Raw genomic sequence first — 21,614 nt, 5'->3', positions numbered from 1 at the left:
GCTCAGCCTCACACCAGAAAACAACACAGATTCTGGTTTTCGTTGGAAGATGTTTGACTTGATTTCATAACCTAAATTGGCACCTCCATGGCAGTGTTGTCTAGTTTTCAAAATGGTTTTCAAGCAAAGTGAGATGATACCAATTAGAGTTATTATTCAAGTGTTCATTTTCCAATTCAACCTCAACTCATACAATGGATTCACAATTCCACTTATACAAAGCATCAACTAGTTCACAATTCACAGCAAATCAAGCAGTCAATTCTAACTACACAGAATTATATTCATTGAACTCTCTAAATAAAGTCAATTATCAGCTTTCCTTATCTGTTATCCTACTCAAACAACTTTATAAACATCAACGCCTTAAAAGCGTCAACGTCTCTAACTCCACAGGATGTTCTATCTACATATAGAAACATCACAAGAATGATCAAGACATACCGTTATGATCACTGATCAACAAAGACTCGTACTGATGATTAAAACGTCGCATGCAAGTGGAAGAGAGCTCGCATGCAACAGGAAACAGTAAAAGACTAAAAAGAGAGCGAAAACTCAACTTACGCAAACGGATAAACTGATCGGTCTAATTTGAAGAGTTCGCCGAGAGGATCAATCCTACGGTCTTAGTTCTTCAACCAGACGACCAGAGAGACATAATCTCTAGAGAGAAGTCATAGAGCTCTAGTGAAGTGATTTCTAGAAAAATGGTATGTTTTAAAATAGTAAAACTCGTTTATAACAATTCTATTTATACTAAAACTTTTTAATATTAAAATAATCGAGTTTCACTATTTTTAAACCACAATATTTTTAAAACGCCATTTTTTAAAGTTTTACAAATTAACACAAGAATTTTACGTTAAATAAAGATAAATTTAAACAAAAAGATAGATTCATTTATCATCTGTATTAAAAATGACAATTTATTATATATACATCAATAATACTTTTATGATAAGGTAGACATAAAGTTATCTTTTACAATAAAATTATTAGATAAATGATATTTTTTATTATATATATGTATGAGGTGAGATTCACCTATTCATAAATTTACTATTCAACTGAACTACACAAAATAAAATTTATAGGTATTATTATCTGATATTGAAATGCTAGCAAAAATAAAATAAAATAATGCAACTACTCTTGGATACTCTAAAATCCAAGATCTCTGTTGACTATTTCCGAATTTTGACTGTGAAGCTGCAACAAACAGCAAAAGCAAACTTTTAAACTTCGTATGCTAAATACTTCTAATTAAAATACTCTGCAACAACAATTATTTAAAATTATTAGGAATGTTAAAATCTAACCAAACACTTTTTAATTTAATTTCAAAAATAACATCTCCATTAATAATATTCCTAAAAACGTATTATCACGAAACAAACCCTTCAGAATCATTTAAACCAAGATCAAGACACAGTTGAAATCGGAGGAAGAAGCAATGAATGAGAAAGGTGATTTGAATGAGTAAATAAAAAAGAAGGAAGGGATATAATAGAAAAGAAAAAGCAAGAAATATATTTACTATTTCTCTTTAAAGATTTACACAAGAGTCCAGGTGGTAATGGTATAATCAATGGGTGACTACTAGTTAGTCAAAATAAAAATAAAAAATCTTGATCAACAAACAAATGTAAATTAAATATAAGAATAAATGACCCCATGACCCAACAAGCTTCTTGCATGCCCTTGAGAAGGAAAACCAATGTCACCCAAACCCAAAAATGACAAAATATAAAATAAATAAAAAATTAAAAAAAAAAAGAAAAAGAAAAAGTTCTATATATATATATAGTTGATCCCCTTAGGGACATCTCACATTTCTCCCAGGTCCACCATAGTAAAAGTAATTCCCCCAAACATTATTAATCCCTCCTTGAATGTCATAGCAATTGGGGTGATCTGCTAGAACCCTAAGATTCGACAAGGGTACCAGGTTGTTGTCCCAATCCACAACTTGCATGTTCCTAAAGTATGAAGCTTTCCCAAACCCTTCACTTGCAAAATGCCCACTACCCATTTGGGTCGAAGTGTGAGACCCGGATTGCCTTGAATTCACCACTTCTCCACCAAATTGCACCATGCTTGCATGATCCCTAAGGTGTGTGAACAAGAACGAAGGCCAATACCCGACTAGGATTCCGGATCCGAATTCAAGCCACCAATTCCCATGCTTTGGATCCTGTACACAAAAAATCAAGCATTGCACCAAACCTTCAATGCCACCTTTTGTTGCAAACTACTCAAAGATAGACATAATTATGAATAGCACCATGTTAGCCAGGTTGGTAAGTGAAACGGGTCAAAAAGAGGGAAAAGAAAGGTCGTGAATGTTGGGGGAATAAGCCAATTTTTAGGGTTTTCTTAGAATAATAGTAAAACCAAGATAAAAAAAAAAAAAAAGTGAAGAGAATCTTCAAAAGAAGGGGAAATACAGTTCATTATTAGAATTCACAGTGCATGCGTGTAATGTCCCAAAGTATTAAAGTGAGTAAAGTGGCATGTTAACTAAGACATCACATAGTACAAAACTTTGTGCACCATCACTTTATTCTTCCTCTTTTTTTAGCTACTATATCCTCACTTTTATAAAATTCAAAATAATTAACTATCATGCTTAAACTAATCTTCCCTTGCTTCTTCTACCAGTCTATATCACAAAATTCGATGGCATTTGCGAGACTTCCCAAATAATGGAGACCCCACCATTGACTATTTTTAAATCCTTTTTATTAATTTGTTTTTGACTACGACTTTTTTGAACCACAAAAGTATTCAAATCCAACGGTAGGCACAGTGTTCTGTCATCAAATCTTTTATATCCTTTAACAGGGACCCACCCTCTCAACCCATAATGCTGCCACACAAAAGATTAACCTAAACTAGGATATAAACAAACCCTAAATGGCTTGATCCGTTTTATATGACAAAGTTTAACTTTTTCGGTCAACAACAAAAACAGCATAATCACCAAAACAAAAATTAACCCAAAAACAAATAAATGGAGACTTCTACACCAAGTTCTCAACAAATAATCATTTCCGAAAAGAAGCACCAAATTACCTTCCAAATCAGCAAACTAATATCAAATTGCCCACCAGCATAGGAAGAAGTTGGAGAGATTGCAGCTCCAATTGCAATTCTATTGTTAGTTTGAACAAAACCCGAGCACAGTAAATTGTAGCATCCAGTTGCTTGATATGCATCGCTCTGTAAATAACAATTACCAATATTTTTCATCAGTTTCTTTCTTTTTAATAACAATAACATGATTTAACATTATAATAATTGAAGACTGAAAAATTCTACCATCATCATAGTTTATTAATACATGATCTGCCTTAGACTTTAAGCAAGGATCACAATAAACACATAGTATAATGGTGCACCCTTTTTTTTTTTCTAAGAATGAGTGTTCTTACCGTCCAATAAGTAAAGAATCTGGGGTATCTGTCCCCATAGAGCTCAGGGCTGACCTGCAGAAAAAATTAATTGAAATAAGTTTGGTTGTCGAAAGCAGAAAATATTAAATTGAGCGATGAAAATGAATGGTAGGTAGTTGAGTATGATATCTGTGTTTTGAATGCTGTTGGTAACGAAAAAGGATACAGTGGTAGAAATTATTGAAGGAAAAAAATGAGTATGTTTGTGTAAAGAAAGAGTTGATTAATTAAGGTGCAGTAATGGGTGAATTGAAACTTGCCTGCCAACCAGCTTCAATAGTGTTGAGATCATCCCCAAATGAACCAGATATGACCCACATTTGGGACAGGCTGAATTCATCTTGATTTGTCACACGAGGTGCCCACACGTTAATGCTAGCCTTTGCTCCATAGTACTGTTCTCCACTCACATACCCAACTGCATGCTGTGTGTTGTGTGTGCAGTGCGGTGCACCAACAAATTAGGTTTGCAGGTATGTCAAAACGAAACTATTTGTTAGGTCAGGTTGAAGAGTTGCTAGAGAAAGCTAGTTTTTTAGTTTTTTAGTTTTACTTTTCTATGCAAGATAATGAGGGTTTAATTTAAAATTGATGTTGAGTTGTCTGGTTAAATTTTTGTATTCAAGGTAAAGGTAGCTGCAACATACACAAGGATGAAAAGACCACCATGGAATTCTGTGATTGCCTTAAATGGGAAAAGGTTGAAGTTTCACGATCGGAAGAAAGGAATAAAACCCACCTAATCAAAATTAATTTTTGGTGCTTTCATCGCTATTCTTAGCGTCATTGTGAAGCATGGTGAAGAAACAAAAAAAAATGCATAGGTTGAAAAGCAAGACATTTAACTCCCATGTGCTTGCCTTAATAGTTTCTGCTAGAGCTGTTTGTTAATGCCTTCTCTCTGGTTTGGTAAAGGAAAAAATAGAAAGGTAAAGAAAAGAAAGTTTCGGTGCATACCTCATGGCCATTGCTGCTGGTGTCCCTTCTAACACGCCTTCTTATTTTCCTTCCAAATCTGCTTACAGAACTAGCTCTTAACATGTCTTGTTCTTTTGTTCTTCTGATTGGAATTGTACCTTCTGGACATGATTCCCCTGACATGGTCCATAGCTGAAAATTCTCACTCAATATGTCTCTTCGGTTATGACCTTTAGGCCTTTCTGGAGGATCCTGCACACATGAACATCTGCACTTTAATTCAAATAATACTAATTCAAGTTTCTCCTCGTGTGCAAATTAAAAAAAAAAAACTGTAAGAAAATGTCTGAGACAATAAACAATTACCAGTGGTTTGTGTCCCTTCAACATAGGATGATCAAAAGCTGGTTGCTGATGAGACACCACACAGTCTATTACATCACCGTCAGGACTCTGCAGGCGGCGAAAAGAACTTCACCGTGTTAAAAAAAAACAGGGGAGAAAACAGGGGAAGTGAAAAGCTAGAAGCTTTGGCTCACCTGAATTGTCTTAACACCGGGCTTGTTGATTTGTTGAAGACGAGTTCTTATGATGTTCATCTTGTGAATCTGTTCTTGCGGCTTAAAAGTGTGATTGGCAACCGGGGTGTTGCCCATTTCTGAGGAACAAACAGGGCAAAGCAAAGAAACAAGAAGAAGGAAATGTACAAGTGTGGAAATGATTGGGGAGCTCAAACACAAGCTAAAATTCATGCTTGAGAGATCTGGTTTCCTTGTTTCTATTGACAAATCCGAGTGAGTTTGTTCGCATTGGCCTTGTCTTCTTGTTCTTGCAGGAACAAAACAAAAGTGAGTGTTCCCAGGCTTTGATTCTTCCAGGGGAAACACGTCTCCCACCAAATCTATCAAACACATGGTGAGTATTCTAAGAAAGGCTAATTACTCCTTCACCATCTTCAATGTCTTGGAAGCACACAACAACTTCCTTCTATTCTCTCTCTGACTCTCTCTTGGAGTTTAGTGCTAAAGACTTGTGAAACTCGGGTTTTGTTACTGACAACTTCAACTTCCAGGTGCTACCTGATTAAAAAAAATGCACAGGGTTGGGTTTCTTGAAGTTTTGACCATGTGGGGTGGAGTACTTATAAATGCCAGAGTAGTGATGAAATCATGCCCAATTTAAAAACTCCAAGAAAGGGTGTGTACAAGAGGGGTGCATGAATCATGGCTCATTAAAAAAAGTTGTGTGAGTGTTTTTTACACAGTTTTTCCTTTATTTACCATTTTGGTCTTTGAGGAATGTAATTATCACGGTGCCCATTAGTTTGGTTGTTCAATACAATCAATACTAATAGGTTCATTAAAATGGTGGTTTAATGTCAATTTTAACATTAAATTAGTTCTTTAATATCAGTGTTTGTTTTGAAAGGACCAAACTATTGGTTTTTTTAACATTGGAAAAATAAAATTAAGAGTTTAATGATGTTACTTTCTTTTTTGTTCAAAGTGACAAAGTAAAGATTTTTTTTTTTTTTGTTTCAGGTTAGAAGCATGGATCGGAAAGAAACTGCATTTTTGAAATATAAGAAATGGGTTATTGAAAATGATGTCATTTTGTAGTGGTCAATGATGAGGGTGGTTTTGTTTTTATCTTTAACTGCAGAACAAATGGTGGTAGGGCTTTCTATTTTGAAGTAAAAAATTGGAGAAGTAACCTTGTATCAGAAAAGGTTAAAAAATTAGACACAAGATGTACTTGAAGGTATCTAAATTGGTCCTAAGACAGTTTGGTGGGAGGGAAAGAGAGGAAGAAATATCGAAGTCAGAGAGATATAAGAGGACATGTTTCCGGTCTCCAATACAAGAACTGAAACTTTAGCTTTTGTGGTGTTATTTTTTTGGGGCAAAATGGGACTGATGATTTCTGTTATTCTTTACTTTGTGTCTCAGGACTGATAGGAATTACGATTGATTTGTGTTCTCTATTTGCTTTAAGCCTCTTGCTTTCCCACTTCCCAAGATGTTCTATTATCACTCACCTCGCTACTACATTTTTCTATATTCCCTTTCACACCCTAATTCCTAAACTCTTCAATCCAATCTATAACCATCTTTCACCCTATTTTCATAAGCCCCATCTTTGAAAACAATGTTCTATCTACTTATATCCCAAACTAGATAGATAGAACAACGTGATTACTTAGTTTATTAGCGTGTGTTAGCATATTTTTATTTGAAATCATCAGTATTTCATACTTCGATTCATCCCAATTGAAATAAATTTAAAAGGATACAACTTTTCAGCTTTTCACGTATCTTTGATAACAAGTGTTTGACTAGTTTTTATACATTTTAATTAATTGATTTTTCTAATTTCAGTCGATGACACTGACAATTTAATTTTTTGTAATTTAAAAGATTATTTTATTAAAATTAAAAGTTATCATTCTTTAAGACCTTTTTATAGGTCTTTGAAGAAGTTACATGAGTTTGCATCAGTGAGAGTTGAATTGGTAGTAGGAAGGTCCCCAACCCAATTGGCACGCGCAGACCTGGCATTGTTCACTACATGTTTAAGCACAAACTCATGAGAAGCATGCGTGTCATGGTTTGTCCATGGTTTTGGGGGCTCAATCTTTTGGTTGTCGTTAATTAGGTGAACCCCATCCAGAAAAAAGAACCACCACTAATAATGTTTACCAACGTAACTACCTTAATCAAGACCACTTATCATATGCTCTATGCTCACCAAATTCTTCTTATCTTAAAAGGCTCTTAGCTTCTTCCACTTTTGTAGATTATAATCATTTTGTCTTTTATGTTCCGTTGTTTCTGTGGTGCACCCCTACGTAATCGAGTGGCTGGTCAAAACGCTAACCATCACTTTTAACTGTCCTTGCTGAGAAGGAAACACTGGGGAGTTATTAAGGAGAAGGAAAATTAATCATGAAAAAGCTATATTTTGCAGTTAATTGTATGAACTAGGAAAAAAAGCTATATTTTGCTGTTTTCGTCATTCATAGCTAATGGCTTACTTTCATTGAAAAAAAAATGTACCACTGATACCCTTTAAGAAATTCTGAATATACTATTTCCATCAGTGCCATTTTCGTAAGAAAAACTGCTTTTTTTCTTTTAATATTATTAATGCATCTGAGATCTTTGTTACCTAGCTTTACTGTTAAAACTCAACAATTATAATTGAAAGTAAAACATAGCTCAAGTAACTTACAAACATATGTCCTGAACCAAAATGATTAGTACCAACAAAACATAATTGGTTTGAGCTAAGACAGAGTATGCTGCTACCCTTCCTAGGGGATGTAATGTAGCTCATAAACCTTTGTAAGACATTAGGGACTATGATTCAAGGCTTCATTGGCACCAAAACTGATGTTGTCTTTCTTTCACAGTGTTTCTCTAGTTTCTCCTTTTTGGGGACTCTGGCAATGATACCTACCATTTTGCTAGGAACCTCTTTATTTGTAGCTCTGAATTTTTAAATCCTTTTCTTTTCTCACCTCTCACCAAAGACCTGGCTCATACTCACTAACATCAGCAACATAGACAAGGGGAAGCATACTCAGAATCTGGTCCCCTGTGAGTCACTCTCAATACAGCTAACTGGTCCGCACATTAAATTACATAACCTCAGTGAAACCAAAACTCATGTCTGTTGCATCCAGAAACATTCAGCTATGTACTTTACACAAGTTAGTTGAAGGTCAAGAATCAAGTTATGTTTGGATAGCAACTGTAAACACAAAAGGTCAAATATGCTTTCTTCTTCTGTTGTTTGAGTGAAAAATGAAAAGACCCCTCTAACTAACTCATGGACAGTTTCAAACATGGGATTAATTAATTTAATTATAGCCACCAGTTTAATGAACATTATGGACCATTGTACAACCAAGTTTAGAAGAATTAGAAAGTCCTAATTAATAATGTCTTAAAAGGTTTCTGTTTATCTTTTGAGTTTGTCAGTCACTGTGCATTAAATTTTTCATGTATTAAGACAGTTGATCAACCAGGGCATCCACTTGTTTCGATATTGCTAATCCATGTTAGGTTTGAGTGCATGAAACATCAATTTGTGACAAAACTATGAGAAAGGGTTTATAGGTACTGAAAAGTTGGCATGTGTCTACGTTTCTAAGGAAACAAATTTAGGCAAAACATGCTGCAGACAGAAAATGTAGTTCACTATTTCAAGAGCAAACAAAAACCAGTAGCGTGGGGTTATTATTAATGTAATGAAAGACAATTCTAGGTGATACATCGGTCAATAGTTGATATGTAAGAAAAGCATGGGTGAATGGTGGATGAGTGTGCAGTGTGAGTGAGAGAGTCCATCATGCAGAGTTATGGCATAATTAATTTAATTAAGGTAGGGTTGAATTCTAAATCTGCAGTTGAAGTTTCAATATCACACAAGAAAATATTGGTTGAAAGAGTAGAGAAAGAGGGAATATATAAATATCGATTCCACTTGCATCCACACGGTTTTCCCAAGGTACACTTCTATATTAAATAGAAATTATATATATATATATATATATATATATATATATATATATATATATATATATATATATATGTGTGTGTGTGTGTGTGTAAAGAGGGAGCGCTAAATATGATTCTGTATCAATGGTTGATCATACATTTTGTCAGAGAAGAACGTGTGACTTTGTTTATTATATGTGATGGAATTCCAACATTTCACATCTTGATCAAAGAATGCAGAGAATGGCCATAAACAAAAATTGACAGAGGAAAATATGTACTAAGAATTCCAGGGCAGGAAACAAGAATCTTTGTTCTAGTTGAAAAACTCTCCTTTGCAATCAAAACTTTTTTCTTACACTACTTCTATAATCTTTCATATTTTATAAAATTTTTCTTTACATGTTTCATGAAAATTTATAAAGCTCAGAACAGCCTCATTTCTTTAGAAAAACTTTCTCAAAGATGAATTCTTTTAACCATTTTTGGCTCAATATCTGATGCAGACATTGACATCCCATATGGTAACTAAAGGAAAAAAAAAATTGTAAACCTCTTGGTGTGTCGTTTTCCTCTACTGATTTGAAATCTCAGTCATACATTACATCAGAGTTGTCTTGTTTTCTTTGATTCCATATAAGGCGCCACATAAGCGACCTTTTTAATGCACTATGTAGTCAGCATTGTAGTGCTCATTAAGGTACTGTGCAACTATACACTGTAGTTGGTGGACAAGTCAGTGAATCACTCACTTCCTTAACGCTTATATTCTTCTGAAATTCTTTGTGCAGTATTCTAATTGGGCCTAGGCATATAATGATGATGTCTCCTAGTTGAAGCTGTGAGATTAGCTTAGAGAGATGAAGCATATGGAAAAAGAGAAAAAGAGAGGGAAAAAGAGGCACTTTGTGTGGTATTTATGTGGCATTTCAGAGTGGCTGAAGCTGAAGCTCCTCTTTTTGACATTATTATAAGCAGGTGGAGGGTTCAAGAATTTCCCACATATTATTTGCACCATGTTAATTAAAGTCACCCAATTTGAGACTCCATCACTAAATTAACTCTTTTATTTATACAGTGATTAATAAATCATTAACAGGGCTTAAAATTGGTGATAGAAGGTGTTGAATGTGTAGTGAGGAAAGAAGTGAAAAAGTAAAAGCAGAAAGAAGGTTTCAGAGAAATGTTTGTCGCAAAGTACCCGACCCTATGAGACACTTTGTCTAATGAAGACTAGAATGGGTTGAGAAGTAACTATTAGGGGTGACGCTGAAATGGTGAGTTCATAGATAGCAACAACAATTTGAATGAGAAATTAAGGTCAGAAAAGAGGCACAGTTGACCAAAGAATGCAATAATAATGGGTTTGGAGGTAACATTGACCAATGAATGATGAAAACAAGTTCTTGATCTAAGAATGCGTTTTGAGTGGCTCTATTCCTACAAAAACCAACAAAAGAGAGTGGCGCATTATGTGATGTGAAGGGGGAATTCTAAGTTTCGAGAATCTTCTGTTATTGTAATGTGTTAGAATCTAAGTAACTCATTCTTCCTGATTAAACAAATTAGTTAATTTATTTTCTACCATTAAACTTTTTTTCTGAATTTATATTATGATTTTTTAATATTCTTGACTGTGATGGAAACTATTTTGAATTTCTCTCTCGCCTCATTGTATGATTATTGCTTTAACACATGTGAATTGACAAGTATAACATTATCAAAATGTTTTCTTTTCTTAGATTCCTAGCAACAACCTGAGAAGTTTATTTGTTTCACTTTCTATTTACTGAACTGAAAAATAATTTATATTCCATTGCGAAGAAAATAATGACTAATTTAAGATAACTTCTATATTCGTTTTATTAAGAAAATCAAATTCAACTTCTAATTTAATGGTTAAAAAAATTACTGGAGAAGGTATTATATTATATTTTTAAATAATTATTAATATGTAACAAATAAGGAAAAATAAATATATAACAAATAAGGAAAAATAAGTAAAATATAACTTTTTTATTATTTTTTTTTTGCAAATCTTTACAGTAAATAGAATAAAATAAGATGGCATTTTACAATTATAAAAAGTAAAAAAGTAAAAAATATTTTCTCATCTTTTACTTTCAATCTAATATTTTGTTAAAAAATAATGTTAACACATTCTTTAACAGATTATTGACAATTTTTTAATAAAAAATATTATTGATAATATACTATTATTTATAAGACACAAGTAAACCACTAAGACCTATTAAATAATTGTTATGGTGCATATAACTTAACGAGATTTACTTTATTTAATAATAAAAATCTTGTTTAAAATATTTGAAATAATAATAATAATATTCACACAATTGTATAATACATTTATTTTTTAATTCTATTTATCATAGATTTTTTTTTTCTCATTAATTATATACAGTCATGCTATGGTGTATTAATACTTCAATTTAGATTATGATGTATGATATTTTAGGATATGTTATCAATATTGATCAATGAAATATTTAATCTATAAAAAATTAGTACTTTTATGATGACAATAATTTATAATTTTTAATGTTAACAACATTTAACATTGTTTTAATTTGGATTCAAGCCATATCAATCATTTAACATTATTTTATGATGATAGTGAAGTATCTAATCTATAAAAAATTAATACTTTTATAATGACAATAATTTATAATTTTTAATATTAACAATATTTAACTTTATTTTAATATAGATTCAAGTCATATCAATCATATATTTATTACGTTTTTAATAATTATTATATATTTTCAAAATATATGTATCATATTTTATTATTTTTAAAACAAACATGTCATATCCATTTCACATATAATATGTATAATATGCAATACATATATCAATTCCGTGCATCATGGAAATACCGATCATTTTCCTCTTTGAAAGTTTATCCTCGCATTTTTCACTTGTTGAATTCTGATAAATTGTTAATAGTATTTACTTTTCCAATTTCCAATTTCCCCAATATGTTTCTCTGGGTATATGGGCTATTAAAATATTCAAGAAATACCATTGTAATTCCTTGAATTCAGTGCTTTATGTAAATTTGTTATGGCTTAAATAATTTATAATTTTCGATTGTTTTCGTTTTGATTCTTTAATTTTTTTTTTATGTTTTAGTTTTTAAAATTATCACACTATCAAATTAGTTACATAACTTGATGAGTATTAATACAAAAGTTAACGACTTAATTATACTTATATATTGTGATGGGGTGAATAAACAAAACCATTTTTTCATTACTACATAGTCTATTTTATGTCGTTTTAATTTCTTCAAAACTGTAAAGTTTTGATATAGATTTTTCTTTATATATTAAAATGTTGTTAATCTAGTCTCAAATAGTTGGATAACGTTAAAATTGTTTTTTAAACTTTGTTTGTCATGTAGCCACATAAACAAGGAATTTGAACCCTAGGAAGTAATATTAAAAGGACAAAAACAGAACATAAAAATCAAGAAAGTGAAAACAAAAGCAAAAATATATATATATATATATATATATATATATATATATATATATATATATATGTTATATAAATAAAGATTATTTAAACCAAGTGCAATTTGCAAGAAAAATGTCTTAATATGCACTTCAGAATCTTTTAAATGGTCCAAAAGAACTTCTATATTCTTCCCCATTATTATATCCTATCCCACTTAAAAAAAATATTGCTTGAGAGTTAAATATTTTAAAACAGGTTCATAGATTTCAATGAAAGATTTTCTTTTATCTTTTACTAAAGTTAAGATTATTACTACAATCATCTCCTCAGCTTTTTTATTCAAAGTGATAAAATGATGGTAAGAATTTTCAGAACATTTTCCCCATTTTCAAAGCTAAAAAGGAAGTCACTGAGATTTTTAACCTAAAATACAAATCTTATACATAGAAATAAATATAGCCTGAGGTTAAAGCATCTAACTTTAGAAAATTTTCTACTGAAAAAGTGGGATACTAGTAAAGTGATTCTATAAAAAGAAGAGAATATAGAATGATGAGAAACAATGGTAGGTGCTTAGATTTAAATGATGAATCTTGGTCTAAAATAAGGTTAACTCGACAACATATCCCCTCTATGTGTGTGTACACTATTTAAAACCCTAAAGCTTCATGAAAGGGACCAATGGAAAAATATATTAAGGTTTGGAAGCATGGATACAGTGATGTGTTAAGCAATGATTTTGTCTAAAGATCTTCAAAATGTAAACACAAGTGAAGCATCTCATGTTATATATCATGTTCTATAAAACAAGTTCATAAACCATGATTTGGGAACGTGGTGTGGTTCAGAAAGAATGTTTTTTCAGACAATTTTTGTTTCATTTTTCTTAAAACTTGTGGTTCATGTATTGCATCAGTTGCATGCTAGCATCATGGCTTGGCCAACCTGTTAATGCATCATCATCATCGTCGTCTACATCATGATGATGTTGCTCCAACCATGGTGTTTGAATTGATAGTGTTACGTGGTGAAATAATTATGATTAATGATATGCTTTATTCATGCTGCACCTGTGCATAGATATGTAGAACTGCTATATATCTCTTTGCAGAAAGGTGTTCAGAAAGGTTGGAGATAGCAAAAGGTTTGGTTTGGAATATCTAAGAACAGATGAAATTAAATAATAAACGTCACTACTGAAAATCAGATTTGAAAAAAAATAAAATTTATTCTACTTTATAAATATAAGGTTATAACTGGGTATAAAAGTGAATCCGAGGAAGAGATATATTGTTGGTTCCAATTCTCTGTTAATAAAAATTAACATATTAATAATAATATTTTTTCGATAAAAATATTCTCTGTGGATGCAAAACAATTATATTAAGACGAATAATATAGCAAAATTATCTTGTACGAGAATTCTCACAACTTGTAGTTGATAAAATAAAAGTATATATGAAATATAAAGAGAATTCCTAGACTTATATGTTACGCTATACATTTCATTCTATGAATTAGTTTATAGAAAGAAATAAAACTCTTAAAAGTTTATGATAAACTTGTAGGGCTAAGTCAAGTATGTAATGATTGAGGTTTATATTTATATATTATTGTTGACTATGTTTAGTTTGCTGTGTGTACTTTGAAAATTTGAGTAACAGATGAAAGTTCAGAATAATAAGAGGGATACTTTATTTAAAATTATTTATATCCATAATTTTTTTTTATATTATATACTGTTAGCTTAGTTAGCTAGTTAGTGACTTTATTGAGTTTATAAACGACTTTTCGAGTAGCATTTTAGTCACCATGATTTTTTTTGGGGTTGATTTTTTATTTTTATTTTTAATTTACAGAGGATATATTGGTGTAGAAGATGAAGATGAAATGAGGCCCATTATAAAGGGCCACATGCAGTTTCGGCCCATATCACAAAAACCCATGCGTATTTACTAGAAATTTGCATATTCCGGTAAGGCCTATGCGTGCATCCATGGCCCACACATCAAAAGGTTAGAGACGGTGTATATGCTCATGGTCCATAAGAGAATACAAAATATATATATATATATATATATATATATATATATATATATATATATTAAGATAACTATATAAATCATAATGTATAGATAGGTTCTAGTATGTGTTTCTAATACTTTAAGATATTTTATCGATATCTATCAATAAAGTATCTAAATTATAAACTCATAATACATTATAAAAATTATTGAATAACGATCAGTTTTAGTGACAATAAATAATTCATTACTATATAGTGACCAATTTAGGTACTAATTTAAAAACTAAAAATTATTAGCAACTAAAATAGCTACAAAAAATTATAAGTGATCTCTAAATTGATAACTAAAATAGTTTCTATTATGAATTAATTTCTAAATTGATTACTTACATTATCTACCAAAATTTTGGCTCCCAAAATAATTGGTTTCTAAATTGGTCACTAACATTAGCTACCAAGGTTTTGGCTACCAAAATAATTGATTTCTAAATTGATCTCCAATTAGGAAATTGGTCTCCAATATATTTTTGTTATTAAAATTGGTCATTGTTTAAGAGTTTTTTTGTAGTGGTACTTTTATGATGACAATAATGTATATTTTTTATGTTGACAATTTTAATACATATGGTTTTAATTTGAACTCACACAATAACAATCATATATTTATTATATTTTTAAGAATTATTGTACATTTTTCAATATTCATATATCATATATCGATCATGTATCATATCCTATTATTTTTAAAATAAACGTTCCGACGAATCAGATAGATACGTGTGTCGTATCTGATACACATATCAGATATATGTCATATCTAGTACCCATATTTATCCGTGCATCATGACATATAAATATTATAAGAAAACAAAAAATAGATTTATCAGCAAACACTATATTATAACAATATAGATTGAATGTTCTTATTAATTAGTGAATAAGAAAACCATATATTATAAAAATATAGATTTAACTGCTCAATTTATTAGTGAACAAGGAAAAATAATATCTAAACAAGAAAATAGATTGTTTGACCTTAAAACAACAACTAATTCTGTGAGGTAAGTCTATAAGTGAATTGAAAATATTGAAATAAAAATTGATGAAATAGCTCTCACATTAGAGATTTTCTTCAATCAATTCAACTTAATTATAATTTACTCCGTGTAAAGCAAGTTAAGTTATCTAATCACAGTTAATATTATAAAATGATAAACTTTTGTATTAATTGTTTTCAAAATTGTATTTAAAGTGTTTCTAATAGTTATTTTACAGTATATTAAGTGTGCATGCAAACTAAAGTATTTTTATACCTTGAACCCAGCTTCAGTTGGTCTTTAGGAGGTGTTTGATTGAATTTTAGGAGTTGTATAAAGTATTTTTTTTGAAAAAAAAAATAATGATTTAGTAATGATCTAGAAAAAAAAAAAATAACAAAGCAACAAATAATCACAAAATTGGTCAAATTCAATCCATTTTAACCTGATTAGTCAGACAAACTAAAAGGAATTGAAAATTTTGACAGACTAGTGGATTAACAAGCTGAAATGCCAATTTTTTTATTTTTAAAATTGATTTATATGTATAGATCCAATATATCACATGCATAAACAAATATTTAATTTGTTTATAATTAGTCATTACATCAAATAAACAATGTTTTCAAATCTAAAAGACGAAAGAAGAGAAACATCAAAAAGTGCTAAATCGAAACTGATTCATTGTAATAAGGTTAGCTAGCTAAGTTTCTATTTTTTAAATTATTGGAAAAATTTAGATATTATTTTTAATGCTTAAATAAATTTCTTTGCTTCAATTTTACTAAAAAAGAACTCCACTGTTTATAGTAGAGTTAATTCAACACAGGATTACCATTTCCATGCTTCAAAACACTTAGCTGGTTCAGTTCAATATAAAAATAATTGCTTCGATTTTTTCATTAAACTGCTTTAATTTTTGTATGAACTAATTGGAAAGGGGTGATTCAAACATAAACGTCTGGGTTAATAAAATAGATGGATCGTTGCATCACATGAATTTTGTTACCATTTTAAAGAAAAAAATATATTTTTTACTACTAAATTTTAACAACTTTTTCTTATAATTTTAAATATCATTTTCTAAATGAATTTTCATTTTTTCATTTCTTAATATTTCAAAACTACTTAAAAATCTTTAAAATAAAAACATTTCCACTTGTTTCCACAATAACAAACACAACAGTCTCCGGTTAAAACCCAAATATTTGTTCTCACTCAACACTGAACCAATGAACAAAGTCTACGAGAACAGATTAAATCCAATGGAAGAATGAACTAAATTAATTTACACCATCATCATCACCTTCCCACAGTTATAAAAAAAAATTGTAGAAGGGAAGCTGCCACAATGCTCATATCTGCAATCAGTAACAAACTCTATCGTGTGACCTTGCAATCCTCTTGATTAGTCCACCACCACTTTTCAAGCACTCATCAATGCTTGAAGGTAGCAATGGCCCTTGTGATTTTCCATAAGAGTTCCAGCACACAGCTTCTTGAAAACCTTTATATTTAGGAGATGGACTCAGTTCAATGTCAGTTAAATCAACGTCTGTGCATGGAATGGAACTGCTGCAAGCTATATGAACAGGCTGCATTCCAAAACTTCCACTTATTTTATCAAACTTAACCCCAGAAATCACCACTGTGCTTGTCTCATTCTTGCACTTTTGCTTGTCACAATAGTATTGGTCTATCATTATTGGAAACATAACATCGTACACTTGAATTCTGGAAAATGACACATTCTTAACCATACCAAAGCCTCCCTATTAATTACAAGAACAATAAGAAAACTCAATAATATTGCCAACAATCAGACAAATTTGGGTATCCACTAGAATTTATGTGTTATTCTTATGTTGTACTTTCAAAATACAATAAAATTTTAAATATATTAAAATGAATTTTAAATGTATTTTTAATACTTATTAGCAGAAAACAACACAAAATATCTAGTAGAGAATTTGGACTATGTTATAACCAGGTTTAACCACAGATAACTTATTAATACCTGCCATGTTTTGATCCTTGCTCCATAAAGAGTGTTTTTCATAGAGACATCCTCAACAATGATGTCAGACACACATGCTGCACTCTTGTCCTTCCCTAATCCTCCCAAGCTGTATAAAGAAAATTAGATGTATAAAGAATCTGAGTGGTTTTGCTAACAAAATCACTATGGAATACGCCAACTTGGACTAGTTAGGCTCTGCATATCTTTTTCTTACCTTATACCATGTCCAGGGCCACAATTAATGTGGTGGACATGAATATTAGAGCAACCGGTTTGGATGGATACACAGTCATCTCCTGATAATATAAAAAATAAGAGCAACTGTAAGTAATATATATTATAATCTTCTAGTGGAAAATATAAAATTTAATACATCAGTACTATGTAGACTGAATTCAGTTGGGTACCTACTAAGTTAAAGTTAGTTCAGCTGTAAAAATAATTTTATGTGGTGCACGTTTCAAAAGTTAGTTGTGGTGACAGTTTACCGTTTTAAGTTGAAAAGGATGTTTCAGCCGATTATTCTTTTGTCAAAGTAGTCAAGTGGCCAATGCACCACACTGGCCATGATTTAACAATTTACAAGATTCTATTCTGCCAGTTTGTAGAAATGGAACGTACAGTCATTTCAAATATATATCAATTAATGAGAAACCTTAACACAGGTTCATAGGTCTTAGGTTCATGTGATGTTGAGCTTTATCATTTTTATTATTCGATGTGAGACTTAAATTTTATGACACTTTTAATTACCTGTTGCGATGATAGAACGTTGAATTTGCACGTCCTGTGTGTTCTGTAAGTGAATGCCATCAGTGTTTGGGCTATTCTCTGGGGAGGATATTGTAATGTTGTCAACTTGGATACCCTTTGAGTTATCAAATTTTAGATGGCACAGAGGACTGTTTATGATTCTGATATCACGAACTGTGACAGAGTTGGTGGAGTAAAATCTTATAGCCTGCATATAGAAAGTGTCAAACAAGGCTTATCAGAAACTGAAACTAAACAAAATTACACACAAAATTGTACTTTATGTTATAGGGGAGGGAGATCTTACTGTTGGTTTCATGCTTGGAATTCTTTTTGAATAGCTCTTTTTCTGCCAGAATTGATCATAAGTACAAAGTGAGCTATTTGTGTTTGAAATTTATATTAACTTTTGTTTCTTTTTCTGGCAATTTTTACCTGTATGTCATAAAATTCTGAGGAACTCCACCAGTTATAGCCTTGGCCATCAACAGTGCCAGAACCTTTGATGGTGAAGTTGTGTACCCACTTGAAATTTATCCACTGAAACAAACTTGATGTTGGCCAAGAAGATGCTTCAGGAGGTGCCAACAGAGTTCCATCAATCTGTTCCAGAAAATGTTAATAAGTGTATTTTCCTAATTCAACTTTAAAATACCAACGTAAAACTTGACTTGGCAACAACGAAAAAGAAAAGTGAAACCTGAAGAGTAAGGTGTGGCATACAAGGGCCTTGTAAAGTAACAGGTTTGATGAGGAACTTGAACTGTGCTGGAATTTTAACTGTAGCACCACCAACTTTACATGCACCGTCCCATGCAGCTACAAGTGCCTGCTTTATAAGCATCATCAACAATGTTATAATTCTCGCAGTTAAAACTCACCATGTCTCTAAATTCTTAGCATCACTCTTCCTTTATTAATTTACCTCTGAATCATCAGAAACTCCATTACCCTTGGCACCAAAAGACAAAACATCAAACATGCTCCCTTGAGGGGTTGGTGTTGGACATGATGGAGAATGTGACCCTCGACCATGGCCATTGTCTTTATGACTGTTACGTTTGTGAACATTTTTCTTAGTCTTCCTTGCTTCCACAGAAACTGTGGTGGAGAAGGTGGCAAAGACAATCACCAACAAGGAGATGAAAAAGAGTGAGGAAATTTTGTTTCTCTTCATTCCTTCACGACCCTTTGTTTCTCACTGACAGAAATTCTGCACTTGCAACGAGTTCTACGATCTTGAGTTGGTAATGTGCAGGGAAGTGATCATATAGCAGTTATAGAGGGTTTATATAGTGGAATATATGATGGAAAATAATGTTTTTGATTCTAATTTTTTTGTGTAAGCTTTCAAAAAATTGTTGAATAAGATAAGATGAATTAATCGAAAGAGAAGTGGATACCCTTGTCTTATAATATGAAGATTCCCATAAGTATGACACAAACAGTGTACTTTAGAAAAGTCATATGTATTTGTTTTTATTTATTTATTTATGCTTTCTTTTTCATCATACTTTTGTCAAACAAGTGCTGAACAGAATTTTATGGTTGTCCTTCTGCAGTGAATATTCTTGCTGCCTGCGAAAAATAGGGACGATACAGCAAACTATTAAAAGTTTTCATGTCTAGTAAGACTTTTCCTACGAAATTATGTAAGAAATGAGTTTTTTATAATTTTTTTTAGTTTTGTAAATTTCACAAATATTCGTAAAAAAAAATAATCTTCATCAAATATGAACAGTTCTAGAATTCTATAGTAGATCAAGAATTTAGCTTATCCTCCTTCATTAGTGGTTCTCTTTTCTCCATTACTGTCTTTCCAATTTAATAACCCTAATTTATTCAGCACAAAAAACACGTGAGAGGGAGAGAAAATTAAATTTTCATATTTGAAAGATAAAATTTTAATTTTAATATTGTACGCAATACTTTACTGAATTTTTTTATTAAAAATATAAATCATAGAGTCACTAATATTAAAAAATTAATTAACGATTAAAAAATCTCTTATACATGGATTACTTTATACTGTTTTACAAATTTACAATTATTCAAAACATGTAATAATAATGATATTCACGAATCGGTCTTTAGAGAAAGAACTTTTTCAAACTTCTTTAAACAACTTTTGTTCAACAAATTTATCTTCTACTTTTATAAGTGATATAGAACTAAAAAGAGAATGTAAGAGAAGGAAATAGAGAGAAAAACCTGTGTTTTCTTCTGATGTACACTGATACATATATATCACAATATTTACAATATTTTTAAAACAAAATAGTAGTTACTTATCGTTAGGAATCCAAGTGTGAGTCTAAGTTCTACATTGACCAGAAATGAGAAAATAGAGCATTATATAAGAATAAAGACCCATAAACCCATTGTCTTAAGGTTTTGAGTTGAGAGTGGTGTCAATGCCTTATGTGGTTGGGCTGAGGTCTCATTGGTATTGTATATCCCGAGTGAAACCCCCTCTATAATCCTAACACTAGAAAAGAATGATACTTCTAAAAGTTAAAAAAAAAAAAATCTTACTAAACTAACGTATTATGAGATAAAATAAGAATTTAGGGTTTGACTTAAAATTATAATATTCAATCTCATTTTATAAAACTCTCATAGATTGATCCTGAATTAAGTGGGATTAGTTGTCTCGTTTACAATGCATGGAAAATCAAACAAATTCTCTCTGTATTCTATATAACTACTGATGACAGAATGTGCATAAACACAGACCAATATTTTTATACTGTTGTTATTCATTAGTAGCATAATAATCTCTCTCTTTTTTTTTTGTTGGAATATCGTAAAATAGTATTATAGTCCTCCATTTGGTTGGTGGTGGCAAATAAATAATTTTTCATTCTTTATCAAAATAATATAATTAACCTTTTCATAGGCTAGCTTTGTTGTTTTTACATAGGCTCCTTTTTCCTTAAGATATATAGCACCATTTCACCATAATTATATATATATAAGGTGGATGAATCATGCAATCATTTGAATAATTGGTTGTAATGGCAATAAATTAAGAAAAGCTTACCCAATAATATAGCAGCAATGGATACTAAATTAAACCCTTATCTTCTCCGAAATACCGGCTTTACTGTGAGCATATAAAAATGCTTCTTATTCCATTCATTGTATAACAATGTATCACAGAAGAAGATCAGAATGAACATTAAACACTATTAATTAGAAGCATCTATGTATATAAGATGAAAGAGAAGTTGCATGTTATATAACTGCTAAAATTATAATACGAGGTTTACATTAACTTTTAATTCTAACATTTGTTGCTGCAGAGGAAAATTGCGGTGATGGTGTCCGAAGTTGGAACTAAAATATATAGTAGTTCAGTTAATTTAATGGAAGCTTTATAGTACTATATATAGAATGAGAAGGTGGTTTACACGTATA

The 21,614-nt window shown here is 31.0% G+C and overlaps 2 protein-coding genes and 1 long non-coding RNA gene across 3 annotated transcripts; 1 reads left to right on the top strand and 2 right to left on the bottom strand.

Annotated features, from left to right (window-relative positions):
* Positions 1-1,507: 1,507 nt before the first annotated feature.
* LOC114168055 (protein neprosin) lies at positions 1,508-5,290 on the bottom strand. Its single transcript, XM_028052835.2, has 7 exons — positions 4,916-5,290; positions 4,743-4,829; positions 4,416-4,628; positions 3,719-3,883; positions 3,438-3,491; positions 3,079-3,225; positions 1,508-2,197 (listed from the first exon to the last, which is right to left on the bottom strand). The coding sequence occupies exons 1-7, from the start codon at positions 5,288-5,290 to the stop codon at positions 1,820-1,822; spliced, it is 1,419 nt and encodes a 472-aa protein (XP_027908636.1). The 3' UTR covers positions 1,508-1,819.
* LOC146888481 (uncharacterized) lies at positions 3,796-6,280 on the top strand. Its single transcript, XR_014993021.1, has 3 exons — positions 3,796-3,931; positions 4,085-5,621; positions 5,918-6,280. It is a non-coding gene; the product is annotated as an uncharacterized LOC146888481 (long non-coding RNA).
* Positions 6,281-16,558: 10,278 nt separating this feature from the next.
* Positions 16,559-19,441, bottom strand: LOC114174296 (Pectin lyase-like superfamily protein). The gene is made up of 8 exons (XM_028059115.2): positions 19,120-19,441; positions 18,895-19,023; positions 18,630-18,797; positions 18,502-18,543; positions 18,195-18,402; positions 17,656-17,737; positions 17,439-17,547; positions 16,559-17,193 (listed from the first exon to the last, which is right to left on the bottom strand). Exons 1-8 carry the CDS (start codon positions 19,369-19,371, stop codon positions 16,789-16,791), a joined length of 1,395 nt encoding a protein of 464 aa, XP_027914916.1. The 5' UTR covers positions 19,372-19,441; the 3' UTR covers positions 16,559-16,788.
* Positions 19,442-21,614: the final 2,173 nt, after the last annotated feature.

Source organism: Vigna unguiculata, chromosome 2, assembly GCF_037176805.1.
Source record: "Vigna unguiculata cultivar grain cowpea cultivar isolate G323 ecotype 2 chromosome 2, ASM3717680v1, whole genome shotgun sequence".
NCBI classification, from domain to species: Eukaryota; Viridiplantae; Streptophyta; class Magnoliopsida; order Fabales; family Fabaceae; genus Vigna; species Vigna unguiculata.
This window is presented reverse-complemented; position numbering and strand designations above follow the sequence as displayed.

Coding starts and splice junctions, on each gene's coding strand:
- LOC114168055 (XM_028052835.2), bottom strand. CDS start 5,290: ATGTGTTTGATAGATTTGGTGGGAGACGTGTTTCCCCTGGAAGAATCA. Junction 3,884..4,415: donor CCAGCAGCAATGGCCATGAG/GTATGCACCGAA, acceptor CACAACACACAG/CATGCAGTTGGGTATGTGAG. Junction 2,198..3,078: donor TTAGTTTGCTGATTTGGAAG/GTAATTTGGTGC, acceptor TTTTGTGTACAG/GATCCAAAGCATGGGAATTG.
- LOC114174296 (XM_028059115.2), bottom strand. CDS start 19,371: ATGAAGAGAAACAAAATTTCCTCACTCTTTTTCATCTCCTTGTTGGTG. Junction 18,798..18,894: donor TGCCACACCTTACTCTTCAG/GTTTCACTTTTC, acceptor TTTCTGGAACAG/ATTGATGGAACTCTGTTGGC. Junction 17,194..17,438: donor CAAGGATCAAAACATGGCAG/GTATTAATAAGT, acceptor TGTAATTAATAG/GGAGGCTTTGGTATGGTTAA.